This window comes from Apteryx mantelli, chromosome 17 (genome assembly GCF_036417845.1).
Source record: "Apteryx mantelli isolate bAptMan1 chromosome 17, bAptMan1.hap1, whole genome shotgun sequence".
Lineage (NCBI taxonomy): Eukaryota > Metazoa > Chordata > Aves > Apterygiformes > Apterygidae > Apteryx > Apteryx mantelli.
Window position 1 is genome coordinate 13,317,431 of NC_089994.1, and position 11,612 is coordinate 13,329,042.

At 40.9% G+C, this 11,612-nt stretch overlaps 1 protein-coding gene across 2 annotated transcripts; it reads right to left on the reverse strand.

Moving 5' to 3' along the window:
* Positions 1-1,918: 1,918 nt before the first annotated feature.
* Positions 1,919-7,694, reverse strand: RAN (RAN, member RAS oncogene family). Of its 2 annotated transcripts, none has more exons than XM_013949197.2 (7): positions 7,591-7,694; positions 6,556-6,598; positions 5,606-5,690; positions 5,387-5,512; positions 4,093-4,280; positions 3,330-3,500; positions 1,919-3,217 (listed from the first exon to the last, which is right to left on the reverse strand). In XM_013949197.2, exons 2-7 carry the CDS (start codon positions 6,589-6,591, stop codon positions 3,173-3,175), a joined length of 651 nt encoding a protein of 216 aa, XP_013804651.1. In that variant the 5' UTR covers positions 6,592-6,598; positions 7,591-7,694; the 3' UTR covers positions 1,919-3,172. The 2 variants fall into 2 exon arrangements, with proteins under 2 accessions (XP_013804651.1, XP_067163146.1); XM_067307045.1 differs by having other exon boundaries at positions 7,597-7,692.
* Positions 7,695-11,612: the final 3,918 nt, after the last annotated feature.

An 11,612-nucleotide genomic window follows, 5' to 3' on the forward strand; every position in this document is an offset into this window, starting at 1 on the left:
TCAATCCTGCTGTAGAAAAGGCTTTATAAAGACCCTATTTAACTGTTGCCAAAGCCCAGGCAAGAGAAGAGCGACTAGTACTATCCATCCAGGTCAGGAAAGCAACTTACTTCAGCCAAGCTATGTTTACACACTAGGAAGAAAGGGGAAGGCAGAAGAGAAGTTTGTCTCAGCATTTTTTCCATGAATTTAGATCAAGACTAACAACAGAACAAGGGCAAGAGAAGAATCATGTCTGAGGCAGGGTGGGAATACATTTTGTTGTACTGTAACTTGCATATCAAAAGCAGAAGGGGAAGACTTGGACCTTTCTGCTGTATGGGGCTCCAGTCGTTGTAGATTAAGCAGCATGTTTTAACTAAAACATTGAAGAAGTTTCTGTTAAAGACTTCCTGTTGAAGTCTTCAAGATCTACCAAAGACAACCTTATTTTTCCTAAGGAGGCCTTTAATACTTCCTTCATTTAAAGGTATGGTAATAATACATGCTTACAGTAGTGAAATATTTCCTCTACCAGCTTCTTAAACTAATGCTTTTGCCTTATGTTCAAGTTTGCACATGCACCAATTTCCCAATTGCTTTTCTAATACAAGCCTCTGGATTTACATACTTCAAGCCTCAAGGCTTCATCATGGAACCAGAAACAGTAAACATCCCAACACTTCCTCCTGCTTGCAAAAACTGGATTAAGGTCTCCGGTGAGAAGTTACCAGAGAACAGTGTGAAACCAGGCACCTCAGCACAAACTCACAAACTGAGGTATAAAGAACATATTATATCCTACCTTTATCCTGACCCAGCCATGCACACATCTAGCAGTTAAGCAAGTAGAATAGAGTGAGCATTACAAGAAAGAAGGAATCAAGTCTCATGAGTTCAGTCCCAATAACAGCAGAGCTGTAATATAGACTGATGTGACTATTTGGCACAGAGGTACTTACAATGCAAATTTTATATTCCTCATTAACTAAATAGATTAAAAAATTGTTAAACTACTGAAAAAAGTTGTCTAGAGTTCCAAGTCTTTTGTTGTATTATAGTTAGGGAACTACAGCTGAAAGGAATTTGCACATGTCCCAACTAAGACTACTTGCATTTATAATCAAATTAACAGGTTCTAGATAAGACAAACTGAGTATAAAGCTGTAAACTAGTGGACCTAGTCTCACCCCCAAAACATTATAGGCTAATAAGACTATAGTACAGCAGGCCAACTATTACCACTACATCAGAGTAATTTTTGTGGACTTGGAAGGATGAGAGGTTACAAAGCCAAAACCTCAGAGCAGTTATACACCTGTGTGTACTGCAGGTGAGTTGCAGATACCACCATACAAGCACACACTGAAACAGTACAAATAAAACTCAGAGTTGCAGTTTTTTCTTCTTCCTTTTAAAGGTGTATCAACACTGCAGAATTATTACAATCTGTACTTTTAAAGCAGTGTATTATCAGAAGCAGGACAGCTTAAAGAAAAAAGCTACTGCACCTAGTAAAGCAGCAGCAGATAATCAAGCTAGCAGTATTAGCCAAGGTACACATAGGTAAATTAGTGACTACAGACAGGAACCCAAAAAATATGTTCAAGCAAGGTGATGCAGCAAGAAGATTCAATGGAATATTTAAGTGAGAGTTGGTCTTTTTACTATGTAGCAGATAAAAGCGTAAAATACTCATTGTCATTAGTCAGTTTCAGGTTCTAGATACCACAACTCAGCTTTTCATTAACTAGTTAAGCAATACAGAACTTAACTTGCACTAAGTTAAACACGATTCCTTTACAATAGTGTTTAATAAATAGATTTTCATAGTAAACTATCTTTTGCAACCACATATCAGAATGGTTGAGTAGTGTTATTTAAGAAAAAAAAATCAAGTAGCAGGAGTTATGTACACAAACATGCAAATTAAGAGGAATAAATGAAATGCTTCACTTTATTAAGAAACCAAAAATACAAAACTGAAGAGTTCAAGGCTTCATGTACTCAATCAAACACTACTGAAAAATGGAATCTTAAACTTATATTCTGTTTACTAGCAGTACTAATATTGACCAAGATTAATTTCTACAAGATAGTGTTAAAAGTTGACATTTTCCACCATTTGTGCTATAATAAGCTAGAGTTTCAAATTAAGAACTTGGTGCAGTTACAATAAAGTCTTGCTATTTATACAAGTGTGGTTTTAGTTAATATGCGTTTCATAGCCAAGAGCTTTTTAGCTCAACTACAGCCGTTTTCTAGTTAGTGAATTTTAAGATGAGCAGAATTTGTTTCATCAGCTATAGCTCTACTGAATGATGTTCCATGCAAAGATACAGCTTTTACACCACTTAACAGACCTAGATGCCATTTGTTTCAGGCTACTAAAATACAGAGCTCTGAAGGCAAGTTGTGGAACATACTTTAAATTAGAGTTTAGAGAATATATCTAAAGGTAGCATATGCAAGCTGAACTACCCTCAAGACTCAAGAAGCCCTGCAGATCACAAACATGCCCATTTGTAGGGGATAGTTTATGCTTATTTGTCAATTCAGTCACACTTACCAGTCAAGTGTTCACTGCTTTAGTTTTACCTGGCAGTTAGTTCAGCTCTCCTCAGGTGCTTAGTTACAGGCTTCAGGAAATAAAGGGAAGGTTAACTGTCAGCTCTGATTTAGTAAGAGGAGCATAACAAGAAAGGGAGGGGAGGTGGTGTGTGGAAGAGAAACAGAGGAAAAGGAAAAATACAGTAGACAACCAAGTATTAGCCTCAACTGAAGAACAGAGAACTTCTTGAAGAATTATTCCTAACAATGCATAAAAGTTCACTTGCTTAGAGATATTTGAAATACAACTTTATTATCTAAACAAAAAAGAATGGGAATGACAGAAACAAGATTTACCACTTAATACTCTGATGTGACTGCAGCAGTCTTATATTTGAAACTCAAAGGGGAAGTAATTGCAGTCCAAAAAACAGCTAAATATGCAGGTCCAAAATATTAAGGTTTTTTTTTTTTTAAACTGCCACATTCACTCCGAAGCCCATTCATCTCTTTCAGCATCCCAAAGATTAAGCACATGTTCTGCTCAGCTAGATAATAAAGTGGCAAACACGCTGCACCACTGACATCACAGGACAGTTGCCTATAAAACTAGACTTCTGACGCTGGGCTCCAGCTTCATCCCTCACAGGTCATCATCTTCATCTGGCAGTGCAGTGGTTTGAGCAATCTGAAACAAAGAAGCTACACTTAAGAACTGTTCTTCTCTTGTTTGCCCCAGGGATCCAAGTATTATCAGGCAAATGGACAATCATTTGATCTTTGTGCCCTTTCTCAGTTACCTGTAAGTCTTGCTCATACTGTGCTGCCAGTGCTGGGTCCATAACAACTTCTGGTGGTGCAAGAGCAGGCATGGCAACAAACTCCAAGTTAGGATCTCCAATTAGCTTTCTAGCAAGCCAGAGAAAAGGCTTCTCAAAGTTGTAGTTACTCTTAGCTGAAATGTCATAATACTGCAAAAAGAATACATGTTACATGCACACAAAAAAGATACCTCCAACAGATTTTTAGCCAATACTAAGATCAATATGCATTTAATCAGCTCTACTTTTACCTTGTTTTTTTCTACTGCATGATTTTCATCTACGCTCTCAGAAACAGTTTAGACCTAAACATCTAGAAATGTACAGTTTCAGTGGATAATCAATAGCGTATACTGTGTAACTAAGGTATCTGACCTGACCAAGGGTGGAACTTGCAGGAGACAATAATGCATCTACCTTTTCTCCTGTGACTTGGCCTACTTGGAAGAGTCTCACTTCTGCAAGATCTGATGGGACTCTAAGCAGTAAAAGCCAAATGCATATAAGCTCTTTAATCTCTTATCATAGCTTCTGCTCAAGACTAGTGGTGATCATCCCTAACAAGATCACTTCCCCCTTCCCTGAAGTTAGGTTCAAGAAGCAAACAGGATGTAAAGTTGAAATACTGTAACCTGCAGTGACAAACATGGAACACCAAAGTATTATCAAATTACTACATAGAACCCAACTGCAGTTTAAAGTTTAAATAAATTTGGATTCCTACAAACTCATGCCACCATACCTGGAGATTCTTCTTCCTGTGGAAGACAATGGATTTTGCCTTGACTTTTCTGTCCTTAATATCCACTTTGTTGCCACACAACACTATAGGGATATTTTCACATACTCGTACCAGATCTCTATGCCAATTAGGTACATTCTTGTAAGTAACTCTTGATGTTACATCAAACATTATGATGGCACATTGAGCTGAAAGAAAAGAGTAGTCAGAATTTATACTGGTACAGTAAGCCCTCACCTTCCTATCAGATACAGAGATAGGAAAAGTATTCATAGAAATCCCATATTACAGTTACAATGCCTGCATTAACTTTCCCTCCCTCAGCCCAGGAGTTCGAAGAGGCTATTTTCTGTAAAGAAGTTCTATGCATACAAGTCCACAAAATTCAGCCCATGACCAATATGCCATCTCACATCTTTAGTGTCCAATCCTAAAGACCAGCTAGGTTTATTCATGCAAGTGTCCCATTGAATACCATGGTGTTGCATGAAGTGGGAATATACAAGAATTACAAAAGTCAACTTTTATTTACCCAAATATTTGACAGAAGTTAGTTAACACCTATTTAACTAATCCCAGGCATCCTATCCAGGCTTTCAGATAAGTTGAGAGCTTGTAGTGCACATGTCAGGATGTGCTTGTCCAAAACAGTTTTTCAAAGAACACAGGGGCTTGACTTGATCCTGATATTTCTAAAGGAAAAGCAAGAATGTCAAACTCTAATAATCCCTTGAAGAATTTTAAGAATACACAGGTGACTCAGATACACAGAAAATAGCACCTGGCCAAGCAAAAATTCAGAGACACTATCAGTACTTCTTTAGAAAGACAGAGACACTGGCAAGGAGATTTAAAGAAAACTGATAACAGGGATAAAGCTGTAACAGTTTATTAATTTCATTACTAAATCTGGAATGTTACAGTTCATGTGTTGCAAGTCCTTGCTCCAGCACAGTAAGTTAATACAGGTAAGTTTGTGTGAACTGAAGCATGTACTTTCGCCCTCTAATCATTGAATTTAAACAAGATACTGCTGATTAAAGTGCATTACTACTTTTCATTAATACCAAAGCCTGCACTAGCATATGGAAACAAGATCTGCTGAGATTATTCCTACATTAGGGCAAGTTGCCTGACAAAGGCACTGAGCCTATAGGAAGAGTCTGCAAACCTGAAAGCCAGGCTCACAACTGTAATCCATATTGAAAGTTTTCAGAGTGGCCAACATTAGTAGAATGAATAAGGATTGTACTGTAGAATGTGCAGAATATTCTTACAACTATATGCATCTTACCTTGAATGTAATAACCATCTCGCAGGCCACCAAATTTCTCCTGGCCAGCTGTGTCCCATACATTAAATTTAATGGGACCTCTGTTAGTATGGAACACCAGAGGATGAACTTCAACACCCAGCGTTGCTGTAGTAAGGAAAAAAAGCATTCCCCTTAGTAACTTGTGAATGCCACTTCTAGTTGTAACATATTAAGTCTTAAATACTATTGCAGACATACCTACATACTTCTTTTCAAATTCACCAGTCAAATGACGTTTTACAAATGTTGTTTTGCCAGTACCACCATCACCAACCAGGACAAGCTGTTGGCAGATTAAGACAGGTAAGTCAGGGCATTAGACTTCTAGACATTTATCACTGTATTAGTAATCAGTATTTATACTAGAAGCAAAGACCTTAGTCCTACAAAATGCTGTAAACAAAAGACTGAAAATTCCTCTGGAATAACTCAGTACTAGGACCCAACTTGTTAAACCTATCATTTTGTAACTCAAGTCAAGTTTTTTAGTTCTCATAGCTGAAAACTAAAATGTACTGTAAATATGGCTCTATTAAACTGCAAATGACTGAATTAAGGGCACTCAGGTTATTCACCCTGAAAGTGACAATATTAAATGACTTTCTAGTCTCTCTTTAAATCGGAGAAATTCAGTGTAACCTTACAGTTAGGAAAGCTGCACTACAGGACAATTGGGATAGGAGCATCTTGTTCACTAGCCAAGCACTGTAATAAGTCTAATTAACAAATAATCTTTCATGAAGCAGCCTTAATAACTTCTGGTTGTTTAAGATATAAACAAAAAAAGCCTCTGTTCTAAACTGTGTTCTTTAACCTTTTTCCCCTGCCATTAACAGACAACTTAAACTATTCTAAACATTTTTTTCCCTTGTTGCCAACTGTGAACCTCACTTTTGACCACATAATTTCATATCATGCTATAGTCAAAAAGTCATTAAATTTTATTAGATTAAACTACAAGAAGCAGCATATTGACACAATACTAGAGTCTATTATACAAGTTATTAGATGTTATACTACAATAACCTGATTGCAGTGTTAAGGATGGACAAACAATTCTCAAAACTAAACCTCCCATCCACACTGGTACTCAAGAGTTATACATGCTACTTTTCTACTGAATGAATAAAAAAACCACAGTCCCTTACCTTAAACTGCACTTGGGGCTCTCCTTGGGCAGCCATGCTGGGTCTGCAGGGGAAATGGAAGCATGTGAGCTCACAACAAGCAAGCTGGTTCAAGGCCCAGCCGGAAGGGGTTGGGCGCCGTTCTCAGTTCCCAAATCGCCTCCCAGGGCGCGTGCTCCGCGCGCCAGTCAGCAGCCGCCGGCGAGGAGGCTCAGGCTCGGCCCACGCCGCCGCTCCCCCCTCCTCCCCAGCGTTAGGGCGCGCGAGGTCCCGGGCCCATTCATGGGGCAGGAAGCGCCTCTCGGGCTCCCCACATGCGGCGGGAGCGCGCGCGGTAATGGCGGCGGCACCTCCCCGCCCACCCCAGGAGCCCTGTAACGGAAGGCTGCCGCCGCACCCCTTGTGCTTTCGGGCTCGCGGAGAGACCCGAGCTGCAGCTCCGAAGGGCACCTCAGCAAGAGCCGAATTCGGCCTCGCTCCATTAAGGAGTTCCCCCCCTCCACCCCGCCCAGAATCGGTATCCCTCAAGAGAATCTGCCTTCCGATCGGCAGAGCCCAGGAGGAGCCCTCCAGGGCGCCCCAGCAGAGCCCTCCTAAACGCCTCCCCCCGGCCGGGCCTCGAGCTCCCCCCCAGCCCCCACCAACGGGCCTAACGCTCTCTCCCCGCCATGAGCCACCATGACTGAGCAGCGCGCGCCACCTCCCCTCCCCCCCTGCAGACACTCGGCCCGCTGGAGGCCCCACTCTGTTTCGCCTCCCAAATCTCGCCCAACCCCTTATCTGAGGCGAAAGGGAGCCTGGCTCCTGCCTTTCCACCTCTCCCATCCTAGGCAAAGGGGGAGAGGGGGGGAGGAAGACACCGGACTAGGGACCACAGCAGTAACGCTCACTCAGGCCCGGCCTCGCCTCGCTACAACCCAACCCATCGCCTCCTACCCCCGCTCCCCGGCGGTAGCTAACGGCAACCGCCACCCCTACCACTCGCGCTTTTGAAAGCAGCCCCGCTTCCCCCCACCGGCTCCTCCAAGGAAAAGGAGGACGTCCCGACCCCGTTACCTTTACCGAGGCTTCTCTCCGCGTCTCTCCCCTCAGTGACTGGGCGCTGGGAAGATGGCGGAAGCGCGGTTCAAATACCCGGAGAGCGACGCCGCGCGGCCGCAGGGAGGGGGAGGGGTCGCGCGTCACGTGGTGCGGGGCGGGCGAGCGGGCGTTAGGCGCGCGCCTCCTCGGACGCTGTTTAACCGCTCGCGGGCGCCGGCTCTGAGGGGAGCCGGGGAGGGAGGGGGCTCGTTCTCCGCTAGCTGCGGCGCGGCGGCCGTTTACCTCAGCCCTAAGCGCGGCAAACGGCTCGGTGCTGTTGTCCCGAGCGTGAAAGCGGCCTGGCAAGATTTAGCCCGTTTGAAAAAGGGGAATGGGGGAGTGGTTCCCGAGCAGCTCTTTGTGGCCCGGGGTGGAAAAAGGCGCCAGCACCGTTCCCATCCGCAGCAGGTTTCCAGCTGGGCGGGCTTCCTTGTTCTGCCATCCCTGTGTAGCCGCCGGCTGCTGGAAAGAGGGCCGAAACCGTGCTTCCAAGTAGTGCTTGTTGCTGTAAAGCCCGAGGTTTGCTGGGGTTTGGCTGAGATGGACCCTGTGTGGCTCTGCGTCTTCTGGCTGGGAACGTGCTGCTGTGCTGAGCTGCTTGAGAAACTCTTTAATCATTAAAGTCGCATCGGGAGAGATTTGGAGCGTGCAATGAACTAGTCCACTTACCATAGTCCTGTGGACAAAGTTTAAAAACTGCAAGTAGTTACTTACAAAACCTGCTAAACTGTCTCTAGCACCAGTATATAGAGAGGTCTTGCAGTCTAATAAAAATTAGCAGGAGTTAATTGAACAGCTTTCAGGTAAAAACTGCTGTGTTCAAAAGGACTTTCCTTAAATGTGCCATATGGCTATTCTTTTCAGTTCTTCATAAAAATGACCTGTCTTCATGAAGATGCTATTTACCTGTATTAATGAAAATAAAACCAAAGATGTTTTGTAGGCCTTGGATTTAGAATAAAGTTCTTTAAGCCCTCAAGTCTAAACTTTAGTGAGAGCAAAGCTGCTCAAAAACCGATTTAAATTAACATTAAAATAGATAATTTGCATGGGATTATAAATATCAAGTCCACATGTTCATACTGAGTTCTAAGTTCCCTGATTTTTTTACCTCAGTATGCTTACGCAGTATGTTCCTTTTCTGTAGTCTGCATAACATTTGTTTGTTGCTGCATCCCCTAATCCAAGATAAATACATGAACTTTTAAATACCTCTGTCTTGAAATAATACAGATTTTTTTTTCATGGAAGGTGATACATACAAACAGACTATTCTTGTTCATTTTCTACATACATAGCAACAATGTGTACAGAAAGCTTTACAAGAGAGGTTGCACTCTTTGTTGTAATATTCACATAATTAATAGTGGAATGCCAGTCCAAAATTTTACTTAAGATTTTATTTGTTGCAAAAATCACTGAACTTGTATTCTTTTTTTGGAGGAGGTGGTACTATGGGGTTTTTTTAGCATTTTTGGTGATCACCTCTAGGTGCCAGGAAGGATGTATTTCAGAATATGTAATTCATATTTTTCTCAGTACAATGCTATCTTTATAAACCCATTGTGAATCCACCTACCTTCTTGACAAATAGGCATCCATTTATCAATAGGAGCCCATGAAGCCACATAAGTGGGGTTTGTGGCAGTGTTTAAGAATATAAACACTTCCAGGAAATTTCTCAATCTGTAACTTTCTCTACACAGTGCTAAGTATGCTTTAGAAGTGTGGAGCTTGTTAAAATAACAATAAATTCAAGCCTTGGGTTATTTGAACGCTCCCCTATCCTACTACCAATGGATGGTTGGTGTCTTGTATCAGTCAGTTCCCAAGCTGATCAAACTTTGCAGACTGCCAACACTGAAACAGATCTTTTCCTCCTTTTCTCAAACAAGTGTTAATATGATAAAAATTCAGCCCTGTATGTAATTAAACTGAAGCACACCACTGATCATGGAATGACAGTTCATTTGTTTATCTAATCCTCCACTTAGCACTGAATTTCAGTATGTAAACTGCATGTCTGTATTGCACGGTCTTAGACTGTGAGGTGAACAATAGGGAAGACACCTAAAAATACAACTTTTCATTGTCATACTTAGACTCAAATGACTTACAGAAATTATTTTACCAAACGTTTTCATAGTTTTCACAACACAACTGAGTTTTGGATAAAGAACTCTGTTTTTCTGCTTAGACCATGGCATCACAATGAAAGGAAGTTTGAATATGTACTGTATATATATAGGTTTTTCAATGTATTTTCAAACTAATTTGCAACTAATTGATGATGTATTATTGAATTACTGTAGAGCCTTAATGAAATGTGTAAGATCTGTCCATACACAGGTACTTCAGGCCTTACAAGAACCGCCTGCTGGACTTTGCCATCCCCTAGAGCCAGAAGATATATTAAATATTTTTATATTAAAGCATTCCAACAGGAGAATGCCTTACAGCCGTGCCGGAAAGGACCCTATCAAGTGCAGTTAATCACTAACACTGCAGTGAAGTGCAAGGACTTGCCTAACTGGATTCACACATCATAGTCCAAGTGAGCTTAAGCCCCAGAGGAAAAGACATCTCTTCTTCCAAGGAACACACAGATCACCCAGTGGATAAGTCGCCATTTGTATCTCAGTTGACTTACAGTCTTAGACCTAGATCTTGAATTGTGTGAGCCAGTTGCTGATAGATTTGATTTTTTGGGGCAATACTAGTTGTTGTTTATTTAACTACATGTTGTACTAATATTACCTTGTTCCTGTTTGGTATGTAGAGACCATATTGGTGAGGCTTATTTTTACGTTTGCTGCCGTGTACTCTCTTCTATTGCTAGCTATAGTAAATAAAAGCTTCTGTTCTGACCTAACCCAGAAGTATTGAGAATTTCTTTGACAGAAGCTTCTAAGTATTGTTACAAATTAATTAGTAAACTACCTTTTTTCCTTCAAACAAAACAATAATACTGTAGGATACTTTACTTTGGGATAATTAAAAGTGACTTGCTAATTAAAAGGTCCCCAATCACTGGATTTGAGCTCCTGCCAAATATGTACAAGTTGTTGCAAAGATAGGTTTACCATATGGGATCTACTTGTGATCATCTGTTTTAAATATGTACAAATAAGCATTCAGTTCAGAGGATCTACAAAATATCTACTCCAGATAGCCCCATTCAGCAAAGGCCACAAAACACTTCCAACCACTCATCAACAGTGTTAGATAACTATCTAAGAGATTAGGGTCCATAAGATATCACTAAGTAATCAGCAGAATAATTACCTTTAAAAGATCTTTACATTTCCTGTATCTTGACTCAGCTCAACTGTGAACAAACTTAGCAACTCACTGACCCAGATACATGTACTAAGTAAAGGACAGCACTTACTAAGTAAGGGAAGATGCAAATAAAGAGTGGTACAAAAGGTTGTACTGGAGATAAACACAGTCACAGAGCTAAACAGCATGCTATCTTTGAACACAACTGCTACATTAGCAAACTATTTTGCAAACTCTAGAAGACAACATCAGTGTATGCCAGCAAGAAATGAAAAGGAATATAAGTATGCTTCACAGTTAAAGCACTGATTGTGGAAATGTCTGGAATATTAGCTTGAATAGGAATAGAGCTCTGCACACTAGTGTTAAAGGTGATACATGAAATTTAAAGGGGAAATTAGTCATTTTCAACATGGATAGGTAATATGGATCATAGTAAAATTAAAAAAAAAAGAACTGAAAAGACAGACTCTTTTTTTCCCAAGGAATAAAATAGCCATTCTAGGAATGAAAGCATGTCTGACTCTAGCTTTAACTAAGAGACTTTATAGATAAGCACTTACTAAGCCAGTGATGAAGGTCTGATGCAGATCTAAAATTTTTCAGAAAACAAAACTTCAGAACCTTTCATTCTAACAATTTACTGTTATTATAGCAACTTACAATGCTAATTCAGGAACTTTAAATTCCCGATCCAGCACCTGGGTAGATTTGTT